Consider the following 26,310-nt stretch of genomic DNA (forward strand, 5'->3'; position numbering starts at 1 on the left):
TAGGAAACTTCCAAGTAAACATGTCTTCTTAGACATTTTTCTTACTGGTAGCAATACCGTCAAAGACAGCCTCAAATCAACCCAGAGAGATACTATTTTTCATCTAATTAAACTTTTTTCCAGTGACAGCTACCAGTAGTGTTCAGGATAAGAAAAGCATCTCACATACTGCTCATGGTGGTGCAAACTAGCGCAACCAACCTTCTGCAAAGCAATTTAGCGACGTTGCCAAAAGCCTTCAAAAATATACTTACCCTTTGATCACTAACTATTTCTAGAAATTTTTACTAAAGGATAAAAATCATATATGTGAATAAGGTTTTAGAAAAAGGTGGTTCGTCTCAGGTTGTTATGAAACTCCTTAAAACACAGAACTATAAAAATGTCCAATAATCCTATGAGGTTGAATAAATTACATTGTCTAGTAATAACACCATGCAGGCACTACAAATGTTTTCAAAGATTATGTAATATGAGAAAATACTCAGAGTGAAAAAGATGGCACTATATAAAAAATATGACTCCAGTCTGTAAGAGTTAAAGAGAATACTGAGGGTATATGTACGTATGTTTGTAGGAATGTTAAAAGTAATATACCATATTTAGCCATAAAAAGGAATTAAGTCCTGACACGTGCTATAGCATGCAAAGTGAAAGAAGCCAGACACAAAAAGCCGCATATTACAAAATTCCATTTATATGAAATGTCCAAAATAGGCAAATGCATAGCAGCAGAAAGTAGATTAGTGGTTGCCAGGGGCTGGCTGAAGGAGGAAATGGGGAGTATAATGGTTATGGGTTTCTTTTGGGTGTGATGCAAATGTTCTGGATTTGGATAGTGGTCATGGGTACCCAAATATGTGAATATACTAAAAACCACTGAATTGTATACTTAGCAGGGTGAATTTTATGGTATGTAAACTATATCACAATAAAAAATAAGGAAAAAAGTGACACGAAAAAATATTAACAACAGTTATCTCGATGGCAGAAGTGTAAATTATCTTCTTCCTCATACTTAACTGTATTTTCTAGAACATACTACTTTTATAAACAAAAATCATTATCTTCCTCCTCTCTTCTAGATCATCCCCATCAATTATAAAAAACAAGCCGTTATTTCTCTTACATTCTTAGAAATTCCAAATCTCCTCCTTTGTCCTCACTTCCCCTGCAAGCTATCACCTTCTACCTCTGATCTCCTTTACAAAAATTCACCAAAAAGCAGTCTATATTCACTGTTTTCAATTCATCTCCTCTGCCACGTATTCTAGTCCCACCCCATTAAGAAGCTTATCAATGTCACCAACAACCTCTACGCTCAGTCCAATGGTCAAGTCTCAGTCTCATATAACTTGGCCTATCAGCAACATTTGACAAAGGTGATCACTGTACTCTCCTTGAAATGTGGGGATACACACCTCTACCTCACCAGTTGTTCCAATTCAGTCTCCTGGATTTATTAGACTGCAGTGGCTCAGAGCTCAACAGCCGGAACTCTTCATTCTTCTATCTATACTTTCTCTTTTGTAGGTCTTATCCAATTTTCTGGCCCCATAATAACTGAAGTTCAGAAATACGTGTAACTAGTTCCTGCATCTTCTACCCAGCCCCGGTACTATACAGGGATGGACTAGAGTTCTGATCTTGGGTAGGGAAGACATGAGTGAGGCTGGGGAGGGAAACTGTAGATAACCCCTTCTTAGAAAACGTAGAGGACACATCCCCACAACCTCAGTTTTCTCCCAATCATCCTGAATCATGTTGATAAAATGAGTGCCAACTAGTCAACTAACTGCTAACTAACAACTAACTAAAGGTCACTGTCCTGTAAATCCAAACCAGTCAGAGAGCCAGAAGAACCCCCGCTGATATTTAAGCCAGAATGAACGACAGCCACTAGGTGGTGCCTAACCGTAGCCAAGATCTACAGGGATTTGGCTCAGGGAGCCAGGCTGCCTCAACTCCAGGCCAGCTAACCGTAGAGGCTTTGCCTGTTAGTTCATGAATTTCATGTTAACCCAACCCCACATTTGACATAACTGAATTTTTAATATTTATACAGTGAAAACTCTTAAATTTAAAACCTCAACCCAGGTTTCTTACCCGAAATCCAGACCTATCTAATTATCTACCAATTACTGCTGCTTAGAAGTCTAACGGCAACTCATACCTGATATGCCCAAACTGAACTCCCTCTCTTGCCCTCCACCATGCTCTCCCCACTCCTAAATCTGCTCCTTCTCAGTCTTCCCCCTTTCAGTTAATGGAGACTCCATCCTCCCCATTATTTAACCCCAAAATCTTAGAGTCATCTATGACTGCTATTTCTCTCACATGGTATTTCCAAATCCATCCACATATCTCTCATTAGCATCTGCCACACACAGTCAGACCACTTCTCACTACCCTGATCTGTGCCCCGATTATTGCAATAATCTGCTAACTGAGCTCCCTGCAACAGCCTTTGCCCCTTTTAATATACTCTCAACACAGGAGCCGGAACAACTGTTAAAATGTAACACAGATGATGACACTTCTCTGCTCAAAACCCTAGACAGCAGTTCATCATCTCACTGGAAATTAAAAGCAAAATCTTTAAAATGGCTTTTATAAGACTGTAATTTGGCCTCACTTACTCTGTACCAGCCCCACTATTTCTCAAACCTGACAGGCATGTTCCTGCTTTAGGACTTTTGCCTGTGCTGCTACCTCTGCACGGAGGCCGCCTTCCTCCCAAATACCCCGACAGCTCGCTCCTTCACCTCCTTCAGGTCTTTGTGCTTAGCCAGGTTTTCCCTCAACCGTTCTATTTAAACTTACGATGGCCAGGGCCCCCAGCACGCCCCCTCTGTCTCTATTACTACATCTATATTTGCTTTATAATAGTATGTTTCCGTACTAGTAGTATGGAAGCCATAAGGGTAGAAATTTTTGTCTGTTCACCCGTTATTTCTAGTACTTAGACTGGTACCAGGCACATATGAGTACTCAATAATAATTGTTAAATGTGAAATACGTGTGAAAATGTTACATGATGAAAGCAAGTTATAAAACTATGTAAAAGTAGTATTGCATAGTGATTAAAATTAGGATTTAGAACTCGGTTTGAACTACAGAACTGCCACTTTGCAGATGGGTGACTTTGGGCAAGTTTCTTATAACTTTGCTCTAAGCTATGATACACTCATCTGTAAAGTGAAAATAATAACCGTATTAACTTCAAATGCTTGTCGTGAAGATTAACTGGGTGAATGCATATAAAGTGCTTAGAAAACGACCTAAACCAGGGTTTGATAAACTAAGGCCTGTAGAGCTAAAGAGGCCCTCTGCCTGTTTGTAAGTAAAGTTTTAGTGTAACACAGACATTCCCACCCATGTATACGTTGTTTACGGCCTCTTTCACTCTACAATGGCAGAGCTAAGTGGCTGCAGGAGAGACCACGTGGCCAACAAAGCTTTACAAAGGAAGTGTGCTGACCCCCCACAGGGCAACGGTATGCACTCAGTTACTGTCAAGCACCATTATCTATGTCAATATGTATCTGCCAGGGTAGATTTATAGGAATATAACTCCCAACGTACTTGCACAAGGTACTTTCCAGAGGAAAATAAAGAGACCTATGACCCGTAATGGTAGTGGCACTAGCCCCTCTAAGATCACTATCCAGTTTCTGAGACACTAATGATTACATATTATAGAAAGGAATGCTGTAATTCTCAAAGAGATTAATTCGCCTTTCCTTTTTATAAGAAAATAGCTTCCATACCATATAGTATGTTTAAAAGTATTTTTAAGGGGAGAGGGGTAGATTGTGAGGGGTGGTCCACAGAAGCAAACAGTGACGAAGTACTGTAATTCCAAAAAAGCAGCTACAGTGATAAACCTAGAATGCTGAGTACCAGGAACAAAACATACTTGCAAGAATTAAACCTGGGAAAAACATTAAATTCATGGGAAAATGTCACAATTCAGTGATCTATTTGTAACTTCAGAAATAAGTTTCATAATTCAGTACAGGAAATTTATCACCTTGCCTGCCTACCAAACATCACCCATAAGCTAATAAAAACAACAGGCTGGAAACAGGGAGACAGATTTCTAATCCAGTTTTGGCTCACTGATTATATAACCTAGGATAATCTCCACTTGAAATGGGTATGACATATCCATCCTTTTATGTCTGAAAATTAAAAACCAAACTTGAAAATGTGGCAGTTCTTATAAAAAAAGGAACTCTATAAAATCCAAAATATTCATTTATAATGGAGTTGTATAAGGAGAAAAAAAAAATCACTTAAAACCAAAATTTCTATTAAAGATTAAAAATCTGCTACAGGAAGACACCAAGCTGGAAGCAGACAGTTTCTCAGTAAGTCCAACAGCAAGTTATTTCTCTGTGAAAACACACTGTCATTTCTGCAGTTGGGCAACATATACAGTAGTTGGCATTTAGACGTCATACTGAATGGAAGAGAACAGTTTTACATACTAGGTTATCACTAAGCTAAGCAAGATGCTCTGACCAATTAAAGGAATAGCAGATTCTTATCTCCCATCTGACATTCATTCTGGGGCACATGCTCATAAAGTTTCCCTGTTTACTTGGCAGAACATGTGTAGCTGAATTCCAGAAAGCTGTAAGTACTTATAATACTGTGTTACTGTTATGCTAGCAAATCATTTTATTTTAATGTTTCTAAAAAATACCATATTAAGTTATTATAAATTTCTGCCAAAATATGAGCAGCACATTCCACAAACTCACCCTGGTCACCATAATACATAAGGGCATCATGAAGTAAAATGTTCTTACCCTGTTCTTCACTTCCTTCCTTACAAAGACTAGAGCTCTGGCCCAGACTTAAACTGATATCATCAGAAGTCTTAGCGGTGTCTGTATCTCCTACAAAGTGAAGAGAGACCCATGAAGACATTATATGAAAAGTAAAGGCCGTACAGGGTGGCATAACAAGGAAGGACGTGAGGGAGTACAGTAGATACGTATTAACTGAAGCAGTTTTTGTATCAAGGGTTACAATGCTGGGAGATGCATTAAATTAACAGGAAGTATCGTGGACTGTCAGCTCACATAATTATTCTCATAGTGCTACAAACCAAATACGGAAAGCTTCATAATATTAGCTAATACAACTATTTCTTTCAAAAGAAGTTTTAAAAAGGAAATGCAAATCATGTAATAACAAGTTGAAACAACATAAAATTCCCTCCCAGGGAAAATTAGAGAGTTATAAAATTATAGGGCAAAAATAATAATGAATTTATCTGAAATAGATGTATTGAATAAAAGGGATATATAAGACGTACAGAAAAGAAACTTTTTTTTAGTGTCTTATTCCTGCCCAATTTAAAGGTTTCACATGAAATTAGTTTTCTATGAACCTCATCAAAACCCATGAAAATATTTTCCCTCAAGGCAAAGAAGTTTCTTAAAGATCAAAATTTATAATTCATACAATGTAATGCAAATGGTCAAATACTTTTATGAAATTTGGATGATGAAAGGAGACCACAATTTAAATCAATTAATCTTTAATATAAGACACATAATTTTGGGCTTCCCTGGTGATGCAGTGGTTAAGAATCTGCTTGCCGTTGCAGGGAGCACAGGTTCGAGCCCTGGTCCGGGAAGATCCCACATGCCGCGGAGCAACTAAACCCGTGCACCACAACTACTGAGCCTGCGCTCTAGAGCCCATGAGCCACAACTACTGAAGCCCACACGCCTAGAGCCCGTGCTCCACAACAAGAGAAGCCACCGCAACGAGAAGCCCATGCACCGCATCACAGAGTAGCCCCCACTCGCCACAACTAGAGAAAGCTCACACACAGCAATGAAGAGCCAATGCAGCCAAAAATAAATTCATTAAATAAATTTTTTTTAAAGTTTACCATAAAAAAAGATACATAATTTTATCCACAAAATAATTTCAAAAATGATTTTTCATTACATGTAAATATATGATACAGTTATCTTTAGTAGAAACAAAAAAAGAAATGGAAAGTCAGAGGTAACTTTCGGGTTAGATCACACCTACCTTTAATAGTTGTTGCTGTTCCAAGACGAGAGGAACCAGATCCAATCTGAAAACATGACATGAAGTAAACGAAATGCTAGCTACGCCATCGGCACAGACTAGCAAGATTATCACATGAAATTATATTATCAAAACATGTTATCAGTCACTTTCACCAAAAGGCCATGATGTATCAGAGCCGCACTCCCTGTCTGCTGTGGCGCATGCTGCGCATCTAGTACAGATCTGCTGAGACACTGAATCCCTCTGCGTACTCAGGACTGATGGAGCCCCCAGGGCAAGAGTCTCCAACCTCGAACAATCGTGCCAAACGGTCACTGTCATTTTGATATTGCATCATGACATGTGCAAGTTATAAACAAAAGCAAAACTAGGTGTTAAGTCTACCTGAAATAAATTTAGACTTATCAGGGCATATAAAGGGAAAGTTTGGAGGACATAACATACTAACAAAGAGCAACCCAAATTTTACTTTCAAATTGTTAGTAAATCAATATGTTCTTTCCTGAGTTTCAGACAGAAAGTAAGTACTTCTTTGTAGGCTGCTATAACATATTTTTAAAGAATAAAAAAAACTAAGCCATCTAAGAAAAAGGAATTTTTAGCACAAACTCTATAAACAGAACACTAAAATCTGCGGAGCTTTTAGGGCTTATATTCAAGATGGTATAAGACGTCCCTAAAATTTCATAACCATCAATTATTATACTACCATAAAAATCATAGAAACACCACAAAGTCCATGAACACATTAAGGAAACCAAATATAACATGACAGTTACTAAATCAACAAGTCTGAGTAACTCTTTTTATAACCTGCTTTCAAGGGATTCAAGAAGAAAATAGGCAAGCAAATTTAACACCTTACACTAAAATCAAGAACAGTCATATAATACTCATATTTTGCCAAATCTTTTCTTTCATTGATTCAACTGAAGTATACAATGAGAAATCTGGTCAAAATATAGGTTAATACTGACTTTGAAGGGGCATGAGGGACTTTCTTGGTCTATATTTGGGGGAGATAAATACAGAAAAGCATAAGAATAAAACATAACCACCCATTGTATCTGTTAAGATTGCTTTTGTCACCAAATAATAGAACTCAACTAATTAGGTGACTTAAAGAAATAGTTTTATGTTTGTCATCTAAGTTTGGAGCTGGTTTAATAGCATTTGTTCAGCAGCTCAATAATATTAGGGCTCTGGACGGCAGAGCCTAATTGTCTAATTGTCTGGACGGCAATTAAATGGGTGTACACATATGTAAAAATCTACTGAGCCATACACTTAATAAGTGTATACTACGCTGTATAGAAGTTATATGTCAGTGAAAAAGTAAGTGAAAATAAGCATACACATACAGGTTAAAACTGCTAATAAATTCTTATGTAGCCAATAAAAAAAAAGAGCTTGGCAATAGTTTTTGAACTGTTTATTAAGTTTGATTCTCCTGATTTTTCCTAATTTCTGCTTTCAATTAGCCATAAAAGGCACTGCAACTAGACAGAAAGAAAAAGGCCAAAAAGCATTTTACTGCAAGAGTTTCATTCTTATAACACCTGCTAAACAAGTTATAAAACTAACATATGTTATTTATCTACTAGAGTAATAAACATGTAACTTCCTAGACAGAAGTTTAAAAACAAGTAAGCAAACAAAAAACACCATTTCATGCCACCCTTCTAAGAATTTAAACTTAAAAAAAAATGTTTTTTGAATATGCGTACGGTAGTCATTTGCTCACAACCTCAAAGTGTTCTCTTTTTCTTTCCTTAACAAGCTTCCCATTTTGTTCAAATGTTGGGCATGTTATCTTCTGACTTATGAGAAGAGGGCCCAGACTCTGACCTAGGTGTGTGCTCTAGTTCTGCTCAATGAATGTATGGGAGAGTCTGCTGGAGGGCTTTGAGGAAAGACCTTTTCATGTCTGAGAAGATGATGAGCAAGGACAACTCTGCCCCACACTGTCACCTGCTTCTTAACTTTTCAACAGGATCATAATTGAAGCTGCTGTGCTCATCCTGCAACTCTAAGGAAGAGCCAAAAGAACTAGGGAAATTCCAACCCAGAGCCCTAATATTATTGAGCTGCTGAACAAATGCTATTAAACCAGCTCCAAACTTAGGTGACAAACATAAAACTATTTCTTTAAGTCACCTAATTAGTTGAGTTCTATTATTTGGTGACAAAAGCAATCTTAACAGATACAATGGATGGTTATATTTTATTCTTCACGCTTTTCTGTATTATTTAAAATTTATCCCCCCCCCCAAATATAATGGAATTGTGACTGTTCACACATGAAACTATAAGGAATTGAAAATATAAACCACAGTGCATACAAATAAAAGAATGCAATACAGTCCCCAAAATGTCACTGCAGAAAAACACTTAATAATATTAACATTCATGATAGAGTCAGTAAAGAGAATCAAGTTCCAAAGAACAGCACACTAAAATCCCTCTTTGTTTAAAAAGTTTTTTTGATTGTGACATTACAGATGATTTTTATTTTCTTCTTGTTATTTGCTAACTTTCTAAAAATAAACACATTCAGAAAAGGAAAAAATTAAGAAAAAAATGATATCTTCATACACTTAGAGGTAAAGTTTTTACTTAATAGGTTTGCACAAACTAAGACGGTCCAGTGTTTCTTCTCTTTGATAAGTGCCAAAGGAAAGTCCAGGAAGGATTATGGATGTCAGAGAAGAAAAACTACTTCCAACTAAAAGAGCAATCAGGCAAGGCCCACCTCCTCCATGAAGCCTTGCCCCTCTCTCTAGCTGGAAACAATTACTTTCTCCTCTGAAATCTATAGCCCCTTTTCTGTACCATTCCTATGGCAACTATTACTTTGTATCTTGTACTTACACTTACTTGGTAACATATATTTATAACTTCAGTTACTTATAGACATTTACTAGGAAACTGCAAACTCTTTGAGAGTTAAGACCCACTCCACATCCCGGACAAACAAAATGCCTTAAATACCATCAGGCACTAAAATATTTTAAGGAAGATAAGTGATAAAAGGGAAGAGAGGGACGGGGCGGGGGTGGGAATGGAGAGTAGAAGATGGAAAGGAGAAGGGTAGCAGTGGCAGAAAGGAAAGAATGATCACAATGACTATGACAGAGCTACTGTGTTCAAGGAGTTCACTATCTAGTACAGAAGACATTTATATACAACTATGATAATGTGTAATAAGACCTATATAATAAAACATGTGTGAGAAACATGGTGTGTCTATATTGGTAATATCTCTAACGATATACAAAAAGCCCAACTTTACTTCCCCACTTCAGCTTCCCTAAAGGATAACAATAATTATGCCAATAATTCCTTTTGGTATAAAACAGTATAAAACTAAAACACCAAAATCTAAGTAGCACAATAGCTTCTGACACCTGCCCTTCTTTATTCAAGAGTTAATATTTTAAGGAAAACCAAATTAGATGTGCTGTGCGTTTAGGTACAGACATGCAATAATTACATTCAAGATGGGACACCCTCCCTAAAACAAGTAGGGCAAGTTCTAATGGACATGATGCCAAGGGTAGAGTTACCAAAGGTGGCTGGCCATTGCTGTGTCCTTTTGTCTGTCCTAACAGAAAAAGAAAAAGAAAAAAAAAAGGTGTGGCTCTTCAAAATTTGTTGCAAAAGTATAGGCTTATTCCCCAGGGTAATCTGATGTTGCTAATATTTGTCAGTAAGAAGAAAGGCCAGGTTTAATTAAGAATATAAAATGTGCAGCCATATTTAAGGACTAAGTCATTTCATTCTATCCAAAGAGACTGCGAAAAGCACAAGGGATAACCTATATGTCTCCAATACAGACAGACACCATGAAGGTAAATAAGCACACACTAGGAGCTAAAGTTCCTAAGGGCACTCACCACAACTGTCTCGATCAAAACTGCCCCTGGGCAATTAGCATGTGGTATGTGCTCATCAACAAAGTACTTAATTAATGTGAAAATTCTATTTAAAATAATGGTAATAAAAGATAATCAGTAAACAATCAAAATATTATTAATCAGCAAGATAAACCCAAACACTGACTGACTGTTACAGACAAGAGAACACGTGAGACCACCATCAGGAGGAGGGAAAAAAGCAAAATACAACAGCACAGGTTCCTACCTGGTGGCCTGGATCAAGGCCAGCATAAGAATTTCTTGAACTGCAACCAACTGGGGGTGTGGCCTCTCGAATGAACTCAGACATTTCAATGCCCCCACCAGGATCACTGAAAAGGAGAATAACTGTCATTATTCTGACACCAATGGTTTTCCTTTTGTTTGTTTTTTAAGTTATTATCTTTTTTTCTGTAAAACTAACAAGTTCAGATATTTAATATAGCAAATTGAAAAAAATCATTCTTCTTTTATAAGTCTGGTAAATTTGAACTATTTTATAACCATGTCACTACTCCAAAACATTTAAAACTCTCTCCCAAACTGTCTATATCCAATCCAATATTAGAAACTGGCCTTGATTACAATTGTACCATACTAAACATAGCACATATTTTATGATATGTGCCATAAAACCACTCTAGCAAAGAAATTATTTGCCTTTTGTTTCCTAACAGCAAAGAGAAATTGGTCAGAAAGTAATCAGATCTTTTTTTTCAATTTATTTATTTTTAATTTTTTAAATTTATTTATTTTTGGCTGTGTTGGGTCTTCATCACCGCACACGAGCTTTCTCTAGTTGCGGTGAACAGGGGCTACTCTTGGTTGTGGCAGGCAGGCTTCTCATTGCGGTGGCTTCTCTTGTTACAGAGCACGGGCTCTAGGCACACGGGATTCAGTAGTTGTGGCACGTAAGCTCAGTAGTTGTGGCTCGCGGGTTCTAGAGCGCAGGCTCAGTAGTTGTGGTGCATGGGCTTAGTTGCTCCACGGCATGTGGGATCTTCCTGGACCAGGGCATGAACCTGTGTCCCCTGAAATGGCAGGCGGATTCTTAGCCACTGCACCCCCAGGGAAGTCCCAAGTAATCAGATCTTACACTCCTCGATCTCTCCAAGAGCACAGTCTGATTGAGCTGCATGATACAATGACGAACATGCATGAGAGCAATTATCCTGGTCAAGCTATCTGTATCTGTATTTCTTAAGTTAACAGAATTTAACTAGGATACTAACTTGTTTCACAGAGCTGGGAACCTAAGATTTTAGACTTGCATGTGTAGAGTTAGAAGGCACAAGTTTAAAAAGTGAAATGATGCTATGTAGTAAAAACAGGCATTAGAAAGACAAAAGAGAAAAGTACTAGGTTCAAAGAACTAAGGAAGTCCACATATAGAACTTAAAGATAACGGGATCCTAAAATAAGGAAAAAAAAAAAAATCACACCAAATTTCAAATAACTTAGACAATTAAAAAAAATTTTTTTAAGTTGATATGTTGTATTTTCATTTTTATTCAGTTCAAGAAATTTCCTTTTTAGTGAGGGAGCCACTCGGCATACGGGATCTTAGTTCCATGACCAGGGATCGAACCCGCACCCCCTGTGGTGGAGGCGGGGAGTCTTAACCACTGGACCACCAGGGAAGTCCCCTAGACAATTTTATAACAAAGTTCCTCAAGAACACAACTTTTAGAACAATTCAGGCCTAAAAGTTATCATAATCCTATTTTTGCCCAAAGATTTTTACTCATTCTACCTGGTATACAAAGTCAGTCAATAAATTTTTTAGCTATTATTATCAAGGATAAAAGCTCTAGTATATATGCTCGACATTATTGTGGACATAAGCTATCTTACCATCTAGCATCTAATTCAACCTCCTGGTTAACAACAACAAAAAAAGCAACTCCAAATTCTTCTGGTGAATCACCTCATCCCAATCTCTCATATGGCTGTGGGTAATGCTGACCCCACTCTCAAGTTTAGGGGTAAGCTCTACTGGCCAAAGTCAATCAGCATATCCCAATCTCTTGGTCACAGCAACTAGTAGTTCTAGAACAAGCACATGACCCAACTCAGGCCAGAAATGTTCTACTGTTGAGAGAAGAAACTTCTCTCTATCTGCTTGTCTTAATGCTGAGAAGATGAGTCCTGGAGCTGCCGTAGCCATTTTACAACCATACGGGGAGAGCCTATCTAAGAAGCCAACTAAAAGAAAAGCATAGCCTGGTAAAGGGCACCAGAGTCATGAAGCTACTTGAAATTCTGCACATTGCCACATCTGAAGACATCCCTTAAACATAGACTTTTCGGTAATGTGAGCCATAAATTACCTTAAGCCTGTTTGGGTGGGGATTCCAATAGCTGCAATCAAAAGATATAGGCAAAATACAATCTGCTTACAAGTTCACCTTTCATTTATGTACTTCTCACTATAGCTGTTTGAATTCTAGTGTGTTTTTTAAATTAATGGTCTCATAACTACCGTGTCCCTGTTTGCTCACTGGGTTTCTAACTCTAAGCCATTGGCTACAGTTAGCTAATGGAAATTACCTCTCTAACTTGTTACCCGTTTATAAAAATAAAACATAATGGAACTCAGTTACAAACATGATGGCCAAGTCCGCATACAAATGTCCCTGTGTGAGAAAAGTGGAGTATGACCAAATTTGTTGGCCATTTGGTGTTAAGTCACACGGCTATCTAGATCAGAATGAGAAATATTTTTCTTATTTGGCAAAATCTCAAGTGTGTATATACAGGCAGCCGTCACCCACTGAACTAGTGATGAGTAATAACCAGCAATACTGTTAACTCCATTGGAATGCATTCTCTAATTAAGATTGTAAAGAAATCAGAAGATGGAGGCCAAGGTGAAGACCAAGGAATAAAATGTTCTATGTCACAGAAAGGATAAAGTTTATACGCATCAGCTTTAGTGATATGTAATTCACATACCTTACAATTCATGCACTGAAACTGTGCGATTCAATGATTTTTAGTACATTCATAAAGTTGTGCATCCATCACCACAGTTGATTTTTAAACCTTTTTATCATCTCAAAAGCAAACCCATTTAGCTGTTACCCTTCCCACCCCTCCTCCCCCAGCCCTAAGCAACCACTGATCTACTTTCTGTCTCTATAAATTTGCCTATTCTGGATTTGTTTTTTCATATAAATGGAATCACATAATATGTGGTCTTCTGTAACTGACTTCTTTCACTTAGCACAATGTTTTCAAGGTTCATCAATGTTGTAGCATGTATCAGTGCTTTACACCTTTCTATGGCCAAATAATATTCCATTGTATGGATAGAACACATTTTGTTTATTCATTCATCAGCTGATGGACAATCTTACCCAGTTTTATACATCACTTCTGATAGCAAGTCTAAATGATTATAATTGGAACATAAAATTATTATTAATAACAAAGCAAATATTTACTAAATACTTAATACATTCCAGTCATAGGGTTGCGTGCTTTATTTCCATTTTCTCATGAAACATTCCCCTAAAAATCTATGATATAAATACTATCATCCTCATTTTACAGATGAAAAAACTGAAAACCGAAAGGTGTAAAAACTTGCCTAAGGTCTCAGAGGAGTAAACAAAATAAGCCAAGTCATTGGTATATGGAGTTCAGGTGGGAAGGGAGGAAACAAATAATACTTCCTCATCACTCTACAATGTGTTATCATATCTGCTCTTTCTGGTTTTTCTCCTTCACACATGAATGTAGGTACTCATAACCAGTAAGGACTGAGAAAAGATTTGAACACCAGGTCTAACTCTAAAGGCTATAGTCTAAGACACCAATAATGCCTTTTAACAAGCAGGCATTAAAGTTCTCTTTCCAGTTCAAAACCAAAAGAAACACCATTATCCAGGGAAGGTTTCTTAACCTCAGCACTACTGACATTTTGGGCCACATAACTCTCGACTGTAGGAGACCATCTTGTGCACTGTTAGGATGGTTAGCAGCACCCCTGACCTCTACCCACCAGACACCAGTAGCATTTCTCCCTGTGATAACCAAAAATGTCTCCAAATATTGCCAAATGTCTCCTGGGGGGCAAGGTCATCTCCAGTGGAGAAACAATAATCTAGAACTAATGCTCAGTGGTCAACATTGAGTGGGAAGGAGGTATTAAGGGAGAAAAAAAGATGAAGGAAAAAACAAACAGCTCCTTTTATAGAAAAAATATACCCTCTTGCAAACTTACTGTACCTTTCTCTTCTCTACAAATTCAGGAGCAGAACTTTTAGTCAGCTGTTGGTGTCCTAACATATAAATTGACTGAGTAAGAATTTTCTTTATTAGCAAGACTTGCAGATTTTCAGGAATGGAAATTTCAGCACATACCTGGGAAGTAAGTAGTTTACAATTCTCACAGAAGCAAAGTGGCCTACTGCAGTAAGCAGTACACCAAATTCAGGGAATCTCTACCTTTATGCCTTAATTTCCTCATCTGTTTAAAAATAAAAACAGGTACAGGGAAAGGCAGAAAAGCAGAAAGGTTTGATCTGAATTATAAAGGAGACTTCACAAATTAATTTGTTGATTATCAGTATCATAAACTGCTCAGGCTTTAATTAGAACTTCACAGAACCGGCACAGTACTAAATTGACAAATCTAATCTAGATCACAACGATGTTCCTCAAAGGAACATTCATAAACATTCCTTTATGAATAGATAAAAGCAAACTCCCTAAACAGAATAAATCTTCAGAAAATTTAGCCTAAAATTCACCTGTGTATATTTTAAATGGATCCTTAATTTACAATATTGTAAGCATCACTGAATGAGAAACGGAAAAAAAATATGGTTTGTCTCCAAATAATTGTATTCAAATTCCAAAATTCAGTGTGCTAATTTCCTCTGATGAAACGTTAGAAATGTAACACATACATTAATGGCTTTGACTCTTTCTCTAAGATAAAGATTGAACAAGCATTTCTGAGCTGCTATACCACAGCCAATGACAACAAGAAGCACAAGTAGTCGGTCCTACTATATTCATTCATTCATGCAACCAATTGACAGCTCTAGTGTACCAAGCATAGTGAAAGGCTCTGGAAGTAAGTGTATCTGTTTTCCTGTTCATTTTTGTTCAGAACGGAGATTTACAAGTGGGAGAGTGGGGGAAAGGAGATGTCGAAAGCAAAAATCTACAACAAAGACCTTATTTAATGGTGAAACTTAAAAGCACTCCTAAAAAGACAAGGATGTACACCAATACTATTTCAATTTAACCACATGTGAGAAGTTATACCCAATGAAAATTTAAACAAGAAGCATAAGGTCTAGAAAGGAAGAAATAAAACTGTCATCATTTACAGAAAATCAAGAAATAACCTACAAAGTTTTACCATTAATAAGGGAGTTTAATAAGGTTGCTGGATACAAAGTAAACTGCTACATTTAAAGGGAGAAAATCAAAAGGTAAATAGAAAAAATCATATAATAGCAGAAAAACTATAAAATAATTTGTCAAATTTAATAAAAGCTATGAAAGCCTTTTTTTTTTTTTTTTTGCGGTACGCGGGCCTCTCACTGTTGTGGCCTCTCCCGTCACGGAGCAAAGGGTCCGGACGCGCAGACTCAGCGGCCATGGCTCATGGGCCCATCCGCTCCGCGGCACGTGGGATCTTCCTGGACCGGGGCAGGAACCCGCGTCCCCTGCATCGGCAGGCGGACTCTCAACCACTGCGCCACCAGAGAAGCCCTATGAAAGCCGTTTAATGGAGAAATGATAAATCTTTACTGAAAGACATTAAAGAAGACTAAATAAATGGAGAGATTTAATATTGTAAAGATACCAATTCTCAGCAGAGGAATCTACATAGCCAGTGTAATTCCAATAAAAACCCTAAGTTCTTGTAGATTTTGCCCAGTAGACTCTGAAGTTTACATCAAAGATCAAGGAGGGGCTTCCCTGGTGGCACAGTGGTTAAGAATTGGCCTGCCAATGCAGGGGACACGGGTCCGAGCCCTCGTCTGGGAAGATCCCACATGTCGTGGAGCAACTAAGCCCATGTGCCACAACTGAGCCTGAGCTCTAGAGCCGACGTGCCACAATTACTGAAGCCCGTGGGCCTAGAGCCCATGCTCCACAACAAGAGAAGCCACCGCAATGAGAAGCCTGCACATCACAACGAAGAGGAGTCCCCGCTCGCAACAACTAGAGAAAGGCTGCGCACAGCAATGAAGATCCAAAGCAGACAAAAATAAATAAATAAAGTAAATTTATTTAAAAAAAAAAATCAAGGAGCTGACAGTAGCAAATTAACTCCTGAAAAAGAACAAGGTACAAGGTTTGCCCCACTAGGTATCAAAAGTCATGTTATAAAGCACTTAGGATAGTGTGGTAACTGCACAGGCATAAACTAGATCAACGGAACAGAAGAGAGCCCAGAAACATACCCACCATGTATGAAAACTTAATTTATGACAAAATGACTACTGCAAATCACCAAGGAAAAGATACTCTGTTTAACAAATACTGATTAAACCAGTTATTTATAAAGAAAAAAAACAAATCCTGAATCCCTACCTTACAACAGATCATAATAATTTCCAACAAAACTGAAATGTGAAAACAAAAGAAACATGAAACTTTAAAAAGACAATCTTCCTGAGAGTATTCTTCTGATATTTGTGTAGGAATAATTTCTTAAACAAAACACAAAATTGTTAATTACCAAAAAATGATAAACTGTGTATTAAATTTAAGAATGTATAATAATCATAAGAAACCTTAAGAAAAGCAAAGTGACAAGCTACAAACTGGGAAAAGATGTCTGTAATGTACATAACCAATAAGGAGTAGTACAATGAACATATTTTTTTAAACTCATTTTTCTTAATCAATAAGAAAAAGAGAACTCCAAAGAAAAATAAAAAAGAAACGAATGGGCACCGGAAAGAACAGAAAACTTAAATGGACTATATATGTGAGATAAGATGCTCAGCCTCATTAGTAATCAGAAAGGTTAACTAAAGTCAAAATGAGACACATCTAACACTTAACTGTTAAAACGGCAAACTGTTAAAACTTACCAAAATCAAAGACTTGAGGATATGAAACAATAAGGACTTTCACATTCTAACGGTGAGAGTATAAATTGGTACAATCGTTTTGGCAAACAGCTTGTATTACCTAGTAAAACTGAACGTGAAAATACCCTGTGGGGCTTCCCTGGTGGCGCAGTGGTTGGGAGTCCGCCTGCTGATGCAGGGGACGCAGGTTTGTGCCCCCGTCCGGGAGGATCCCACATGCCGCGGAGCGGCTAGGCCCGTGAGCCATGGCCGCTGAGCCTGCGCATCCAGAGCCTGTGCTCCGCAACGGGAGAGGCCACAACAGTGAGAGGCCCACGTACCACCAAAAAAAAAAAAAAAAAAAAACAAGACAGAACTAATAAAGTTTCATAGAATGGAACACATCACAGAAAAATTAATTGTGGCATATAAATAAACTGCCATAAAGTGAGGAAAAGTATTTGACACAAAATGATATCCTTCATAAATATCTTCTTCAAATCAATAGTAAAAAACTAACCACCAACAGAAAAATATACAATTCACAAAATAACAAATACAAATGGAACAGCACAAGAAAAATAGCTCCATTTCACTAGTAATCCAAAAACTGAAAAAAGTAAACAATGAATTATTTACCAGTTTGTGAAAATACTAAATAGTGTAGTGAAAAGTACGAAAAAAGAAGCCCTCAAACTGCTGATCACAGTAATGAAAAGGTAAAAATCTTCAGAATTTGGCAATATATATTGAGAAACTTTAAAATGGGTGTAGCTTTCCGGTAATTCTACTTCTGCTAAATCATGATAAAAAATTTAGTCATTTAAACTTTGAACATCACAGTGATCTAACACAAATTTAAATTAGAAAATAATTGAAATAACTAAAAACAAGATAGCTAAATTAAGGTACTATATACACACAAAATGGAATACAGTGTAGTCATTAAAAATACTATCACAGAGTTAGATATAGCCTCATCCACCAGAGGGCAGACAGCAGAAGCAAGAAGAACTACAATCCTGCAGCATGTGGAACAAAAACCACATTCACAGAGAGATAGACAAGATGAAAAGGCAGAGGGCTATGTACCAGATGAAGGAACAAGATAAAACCCCAGATAAACAACAAAATGAAGTGGACATAGGCAACCTTCCAGAAAAAGAATTCAGAATGATAGTGAAGATGATCCAGGACCTCAGAAAAAGAATGGAGGCAAAGACCAGGAAGATGCAAGAAATGTTTAACAAAGACCTAGAAGAATTAAAGAGCAAACAAACAGAGATGAACAATACAATAACTGAAATGAAAACTACACTAGAAGGAATCAATAGCAGAATAACTGAGGGAGAAGAATGGATAAGTGACCTGGAAGACAGAATGGTGGATGTCACTGCTACGGAACAGAATAAAGAAAAAAGAATGAAAAGAAATTAAGACAGCCCAAGAAACCTCTGGGACGACATTAAACACAACAACATTAGCATTATAGGGATCCCAGAAGGAGAAGAGAGAGAGAAAGGACCCGAGAAAATATTTGAAGAGATTATACTCAAAAACTTCCCTTACATGGGAAAGGAAATAGCCACCCAAGTCCAGGAAGCACAGCGAGTTCCATACAAGATAAACCCAAGGAGAAACACGCCCAGACACATAGTAATCAAATTGGCAAAAATTAAAGACAAAGAAAAATTATTAAAAGCAGCAAGGGAAAAATGACAAATAACATACAAGGGAACTCCTGTAAGGTTAACAGCTGATTTCTCAGCAGAAATTCTACAAGCCAGAAGGGAGGGGCATGATATACTTAAAGTGATGAAAGGGAAGAACCTACAACCAATATTACTCTACAAGGCAAGGATCCCATTCAGATTCGATGGAGAAATCAAAAGCTTTACACACAAACAAAAGCTAAGAGAATTCAGCACCACCAAACCAGCTCTACAACACATGTTAAAGGAACTTCTCTAAGTGGGAAACACAAGAGAAGAAAAAGACCTACAAAAACAAACCCAAAACAATTAAGAAAATGGTCATAGGAACATACATATTGATAATTACCTTAAACATGAAAGGATTAAATGCTCCAACCAAAAGACACAGGCTTGCTGAATGGATACAAAAACAAAACCCATATATATGCTGTAAACAAGAGACCCACTACAGACCTAGGGACACATACAGACTGAAAGTGAGGGGATGGAAAAAGATATTCCATGCAAATGAAAATCAAAAGAAAGCTGGAGTAGCTATACTCATATGAGATAAAATAGACTTTAAAATAGAGAATGTTACAAGAGACAGGAAGGACACTACATAATGATCAAGGGATCAATCCAAGAAGATATAACAATTATAAATATATTTGCACCTAACATAGGAGCACCTCAATACAAAAGGCAGCTGCTAAAAGCTCTAAAAGAGGAAATCGACAGTAACACAATAATAGTGGGGGACTTTAACACCTCACTTACACCAATGGACAGATCATCCAAACAGAAAATTCATAAGGAAATACAAGCTTTAAATGACACAATACACCAGATAGATTTAATTGATATTTATAGGACATTCCATCCAAAAACAGCAGATTACACTTTCTTCCCAAGTGTGCACAGAACATTCTCCAGGATAGATCACATCTTAGGTCACAAATAAAGCCTCAGTAAATTTAAGGAAATTGAAATCATATCAAGAATCTTTTCTGACCATAATGCTATGAGATTAGAAATGAATTACAGGGAAAAAAACGTAAAACACACAAACACATGGAAGCTAAACAATACGCTACTAAATAACGAAGAGATCACTGAGGAAAGCAAAGAGGAAATCAAAAAATACCTAGAGACAAATGACAATGAAAACATGACGATCCAAAACCTATGGGATGTAGCAAAAGCAGTTCTAAGAGGGAAGTTTATGACTATACAAGCCTACCTCAAGAAACAAGAAAAATCTCAACTAAACAATCTAACCTTACACCTAAAGGAACTAGAGAAAGAAGGACAAACCAAACCCAAAGTTAGCAGAAGGAAAGAAATCATAAAGATCAGAGCAGAAATAAATGAAATAGAAACAAAGAAAACAATAGCAAAGATCAATAAAACTAAAAGCTGGTTCTTCGCGAAGAGAAACAAAACTGATAAACCATTAGCCAAAGTCATCAAGAAAAAGAGGGAGAGGACTCAAATCAATAAAATTAGAAATAAAAAAGGAAAAGTTACAACAGACACCACAGAAATACAAGGCATCCTAAGAGACTACTACAAGCAACTCTATGCCAATAAAATGGACAACCTGGAAGAAATGGACAAATTCTTAGAAAGGTGTAACCTTCCCAGAAGGAACCAGGAAGAAATAGAAAATATGAACAGACCAATCACAAGTAATGAAATTGAAACTGTGATTAAAAATCTTCGAACAAACAGAAGTCCAGGACCAGATGGCTTCACAGGTGAATTCTATCAAACATTTAGAGAAGAGCTAACACCCATCCTTCTCAAACTCTTCAAAAAATTGCAGAGGAAGGAACACTCCCAAACTCATTCTATGAGGTCACCATCGCCCTGATACCAAAACCAGACAAAGATACTACAAAAAAAGAAAATTACAGACCAATATCACTGATGAACATAGATGCAAAAATCCACACAAAATACTAGCAAACGGAATCCAACAACACATATAAAGGATCATTCACCATGATCAAGTGGGATTTATCCCAGGGATGCAAGGATTCTTCAATATACGCAAATCAATCAATGTGATACACCATATTAACAAATTGAAGAATAAAAACCATATGATCATCTCAATAGATGCAGAAAAAACTTTTGACAAAATTCAACACCCATTTATGATAAAAACTCTCCAGAAAGTGGGCACAGAGGGAACCTACCTCAACATAACAAAGGCCATATACAAACAACCCACAGCAAACATCATTCTCAATGGTGAAAAATTGAAAGCATTTCCTCTAAGATCAGGAACAAGACAAGGATGTCCACTCTCACCATTATTATTCAACAAAGTTTTGGAAGTCCTAGTCATGGCAATCAGAGAAGAAAAAGAAATAAAAGGAATACAAATTGGAAAAGAAGAAGTAAAACTGTCACTACTTGCAGATGACATGATACTATACACAGAGAGTTCTAAAAATGTCACCAGAAAACTACTAGAGCTAATCAATGAATTTGGTAAAGTTGCAGGATACAAAATTAATGCACAGAAATCTCTTGCATTCCTATACACTAATGATGAAAAATCTGAAAGAGAAATTCAGGAAACGCTCTCATTTACCATTGCAACAAAAATAATAAAATACCTAGGAATTGTAGGTATTTTACCTACCTTTTGTCTCTCTAGGTAGGTCTTTTGTCTCCTTACTTAGGGAGACAAAAGACCTGTATGCAGAAAACAATAAGACACTGATGAAAGAAATTAAAGATGATACCAACAGATGGAGAGATATACCATGTTTTTGGATTGGAAGAACCAATATTGTGAAAATGACTAGACTACCCAAAGCAATCTACAGATTCAATGCAATTGCTATCAAATTACCAATGGCATTTTTTTCGGAAGTAGAACAAATCATCTTAAAATTTGTATGGAGACACAAAAGACCCCGAATAGCCAAAGCAGTCTTGAGGGAAAAAAACGGAGCTGGAGGAATCAGACTCCCTGACTTCAGACTATATTACAAAGATACAGTAATCGAGACAATGTGGTACTGGCACAAAAACAGAAACATAGATCAATGGAACAAGATAGAAAGCCCAGAGATAAACCCACACACCTATGGTCAGCTAATCTGTGACAAAGGAGGCAAAGATATACAATGGAGAAAAGACAGTCTCTTCAATAAGTGGTGCTGGGAAAACTGGACTGCTACATGTAAAAGAATGAAATTAGAACACTCCCTAACACCATACACAAAAATAAACTCAAAATGGATTAGAGACCTAAATGTAAAAGACCGGACACTATAAAACTCTTAGAGGAAAACACAGGAAGAACACTCTTTGACATAAATCACAGCAAGATCTTTTTTGATCCACCTCCTAGAGTAATGGAAATAAAAACAAAAATAAACAAATCGGACCTAATGAAACTGCAAAGCTTTTGCACAGCAAAGGAAACCATAAACAAGACGAAAAGACAACCCTCAGAATGGGAGAAAATATTTGCAAAGGAATCAACAGACAACGGATTAATCTCCAAAATATATAAACAGCTCATGCAGCTCAATATTAAAGAAACAAACAACCCAATCCAAAAATGGGCAGAAGACCTAAATAGACACTTCTCCAAAGAAGACATACAGATGGCCAAGAGGCACATGAAAAGCTGCTCAACATCACTAATTATTAGAGAAATGCAAATCAAAACTACAATGAGGTATCACCTCACACCAGTTAGAATGGGCATCATCAGAAAATCTACAAACAAATGCTGGAGAGGGTGTGGAGAAGAAGGAAGCCTCTTACACTGTTGCTGGGAATATAAATTGATACAGCCACTATGGAGAACAGTATGGAGGTTCCTTAAAAAACTAAGAATAGAAGTACCATGTGATCCAGCAATCCCACTACTGGGCATATATCCAGAGAAAACCATAATTCAAAAAGACACATGCACCCCAATGTTCATTGCAGCACTATTTACAATAGCCAGGTCATGGAAGCAAGCTAAATGCCCATCGACAGATGAATGGATAAAGAAGTTGTGGTACATATATACAATGGAATATTACTCAGCCATAAAAAGGTACGAAATTGAGTCATCTGTTGACACGTGGATGGATCTAGAGACTGTCATACAGAGTAAAGTAAGTCAGAAAGAGAAAAACAAATATTGTATATTAACGCATGTATGTGTAACCTATAAAAATGGTACAGATGAGCCGGTTTGCAGGGCAGAAGTTGAGACACAGTTGTAGAGAACAAACATATGGACACCAAGGGGGGAAAACCACAGGGCGGGTGGGGATGGTGGTGTGCTGAACTGGGCCATTGGAATTGACATGTATACACTTATGTGTATAAAATTGATGACTAATAAGAACCTGCTGTATAAAAAAACAAAGAAACAAACAAAAAAATACTATCACAGAAATAGTATTTTCAGTAGTTCAAAGTATTTCCTGAGTACCTATCAGTGCAAGACACTGTTCTGGAACCTGGGAATATAATAGTTTGTAAGAAAAACAAGGCCCTGCCTTCAGAAAGCTTATAAATGCAAACAAATGATTAAGGAAGATAATTTCAGATAGTGATTTATGCTATTAACAAAATTATTATAAGGTAAAATATCTGTTCAATGAACAAACAGGGTAATCATGTTAGAGATGGAGGAAAATGTAACAAAAAGGATGAAGGTTTTCAGTGCACTGGAGAATATACAGAAACATTACCTGTCTTAATAGACATTGAGTACCCACTTTTAGTGATATTATTTATATCTTGAACCTGAAATATTTCATATTATACTGACTGGAAACATGGCATAGTGGTTAAAAGCATGGCCTCGCCTCCAGAGCTTGACAGCCTAGATTATTTGATCTTTCTCACCTCACTTTCCACATCTGCAAATCAGGGATGATAACAGCAACCATCTCATAGAATTGTTTTTGAGGACTGTATGAGCTTAAAAATGTCAAGTGCTCATATAGCAACTGTTTAAAAATTATATTAGGGACACCTATTATTTCTATAAAGTCACTATAACCTTTTGACTATGATAAATAAATCCCTCTGTCAGAAAGAGAAAGTGGGTGAGGCCAAGGTAATGGGATAGAATGTGACTGAGGGCAGTAGGGGACTATTTTAGCTGAGACAGCCTCCAGGAACGCCTCCAGGAAGGGGTGACAGCTACACAGAGTTGAAACCTAGGAAGTCAGTCATGCTAAGATCTAGGGAAGGAACAGCTAAGTTTCTAAGGTAAGAACATAAAATTGAAAAAAATTTACAATGGATAAAATGAAAACTGTAGATTATAAATGTCAAGTAAAATATTATCACAGTTTGCTTAAGATATATATACACATTTTATTTATATGTATAAAAATAAATGTTTAGATTTATAAAGCCATGTTTTATTACTTCTTTAACCTGTTTTCCATTGGTTTTGGCCTTTGGTATGAATAACTATTACACTATTATGACTATTATTGTTCTAAAATGTTATTTATTAACAAGGCCAAGGATACTGATTTATCCCCAGATAGCCAGTCAGCTTTGCTGTGGTCTAATGTGACAATCACACTTGTCACTGTATCAACAGTGGTAAGATCTACCACTGCCTTAAAACCAGGTAAACAGAACAGGCATGACACAATAATCACATCATTGTACACATGCATCACTGTACATCGTTACAAACTGAGTGGCATGGGTTTCCTTACCTTGGGCCATTGCTGTCTTTTCTCCTTGTTGAACAGTTGCCTTGCTCAGCTCTGGCTCGCTGATCTGTGAAATCATTTGTGTTCCTATCTACAATCTCTCCAGCATCAAGTGCTCTGTGGAGTCGATAGTTGACCATCTTCAGAACAATGAAAACAGCAGCTATCACAGGACAATAGACTGCTACTATAATCATGGAAGAAGGAAGGGCCTTAAAGAGAAAGAAAATAAAGATAGAAATTTTAAAATATCTTATACTTTATTCAATGAGAGAAATCTGTAACTAAAATAATAAACACACACATTCTCACACAAAGCAACAATTGTGTTCCTAGCACTAAGTTGTAAAAGTATAAGACAGCACCACCCAACACAGTAGCCACTTGCTACGTGTGGCTATTGAGTGCTTGAAATGTGGTTAGCCTGAATTGAGATGTGCACTAAGAATAAAATAACACTGGATTTTGAAAATTCAGTATGAAAAAAAGAATGCAAAATATCTCAATTTTTATACTGATCACATGTTGAAATATATTTAGATTATACTGGGTTAAATAAAATATATTATTAAAGTTAATTTCATCTGTTACTTTTATTTTTAATGTAGCTACTAGAAAAGTTTTAAATTACATATGTGGCTTACAATATATGTCCACTGGACAGCACTGTTACAAAGTCCATGCCAAAAACCTTATAATACAAGTAGAGAGTTAAGGTATCACATTATATAGTATGTGAATAAGACAGGGTTGTGCTCCAAATACACATAATCTCTGTTTATGTGCTCCCTGTAACTTTTTATTAGGATATAAACTTTGTGTTCTAGAAAATCCCAAGTTAAAACTTATGAGAATAACCTTAGAACTATGACTATAAAACCAGATAAGACATGGGGGACATTCAAAATCCAAATGTTTTATTTTAAAATACTTAAATGCTTAAAATACTGAAAAATTGTAACCTGTCAAATAAAACGAATAAAAGAATACAGAATAGAATCAAGCAATAAATAGATTTATTGAAATAAGTCAGAAGCATCCTGGGCATGGGGACTGCACACCCATCATACCTGAGAATTCAGTGATGTGGACATGAGTCCAGGGCTGGCAGGCTGGAGAACACCCCACTTGGAAGGCATGACTCAGAGTCACTGTTAGCAAAGCCTATAAAACTAGGCTCAAGTTATGCCCCTTTTCATGAGAAAAAAATCATCCCAGGTGTTTACAGCTCTAGATTTCACATATTTTCATAAGGTTCCACCTCAGTAATCTGAGAACATGGCTCTAAATTTACTTGGAAAGATATCCTCAAATCGCTTGAGAAGGTGAAATTGAAAAGGTTCTAATGAACCAGGGAGGTTTCAAAGACAGATATGATAAAAGTTTAAAAAATAAGACAGTTATTTGGGAGGTAGAGAGAGGGAAACAGTGTGGGTTGGAACTGGGAGGCGGGAAAAGAAAGTAAATCAAGCCTAAAGTTTAATACTTTTGCGTTGAGTGCAGGCATAACAGGTAAATATTTGGTATTTTTATTTTTTAATTTTATTTATTTTTGGCTGCGTTGGGTCTTCATCGCTGCAACTTTCTCTAGTTGCGGCGAGCGGGGGCTACTCTTCATTGCGGTGCATGGGCTTCTCACTGTGGTGGCTTCTCTTGTTGCGGAGCACAGGCTCTAGGCGCACAGACTTCAGTAGTTGTGGTTCGCGGGTTCTAGAGCACAAGCTCAGTAGTTGCGGCACACGGGCTTAGCTGCTCTGCGACATGTAGGATCTTCCCAGACCAGGGATCGAAACTGTGCCTCCTGAATTGGCAGGCGGATGCTTAAGCACTGCACCACCAGAGAAGTCCTATTTGGTATTTTTAAATGCTTAGATTAAGAAGC

General features: G+C 37.0%; 1 protein-coding gene across 8 annotated transcripts in view; it reads right to left on the reverse strand.

Moving 5' to 3' along the window:
* The window catches only part of PCNX1 (pecanex 1), a 171,922-nt gene that overhangs the window by 116,235 nt on the left and 29,377 nt on the right, over positions 1-26,310 (reverse strand). For 7 of the 8 annotated variants that reach the window (XR_014296294.1, XR_014296295.1, XR_014296296.1 and 4 more), the window contains exons 2-5: positions 24,432-24,640; positions 10,207-10,312; positions 6,061-6,106; positions 4,818-4,907 (exon numbers count right to left, since the gene is read on the reverse strand). Coding sequence is in view for 5 of the 8 variants with exons in the window: in XM_082647374.1 (XP_082503500.1) it covers positions 4,818-4,907; positions 6,061-6,106; positions 10,207-10,312; positions 24,432-24,640 (451 nt within the window). In the remaining 3 variants the exon portion in view is untranslated. The remainder of the gene's footprint in view (positions 1-4,817; positions 4,908-6,060; positions 6,107-10,206; positions 10,313-24,431; positions 24,641-26,310) is intronic. The other variant, XM_082647372.1, reaches the window with a different exon arrangement.

The sequence above is a fragment of the Grampus griseus genome (assembly GCF_964374135.1).
Source record: "Grampus griseus genome assembly, chromosome: 2".
Lineage (NCBI taxonomy): Eukaryota > Metazoa > Chordata > Mammalia > Artiodactyla > Delphinidae > Grampus > Grampus griseus.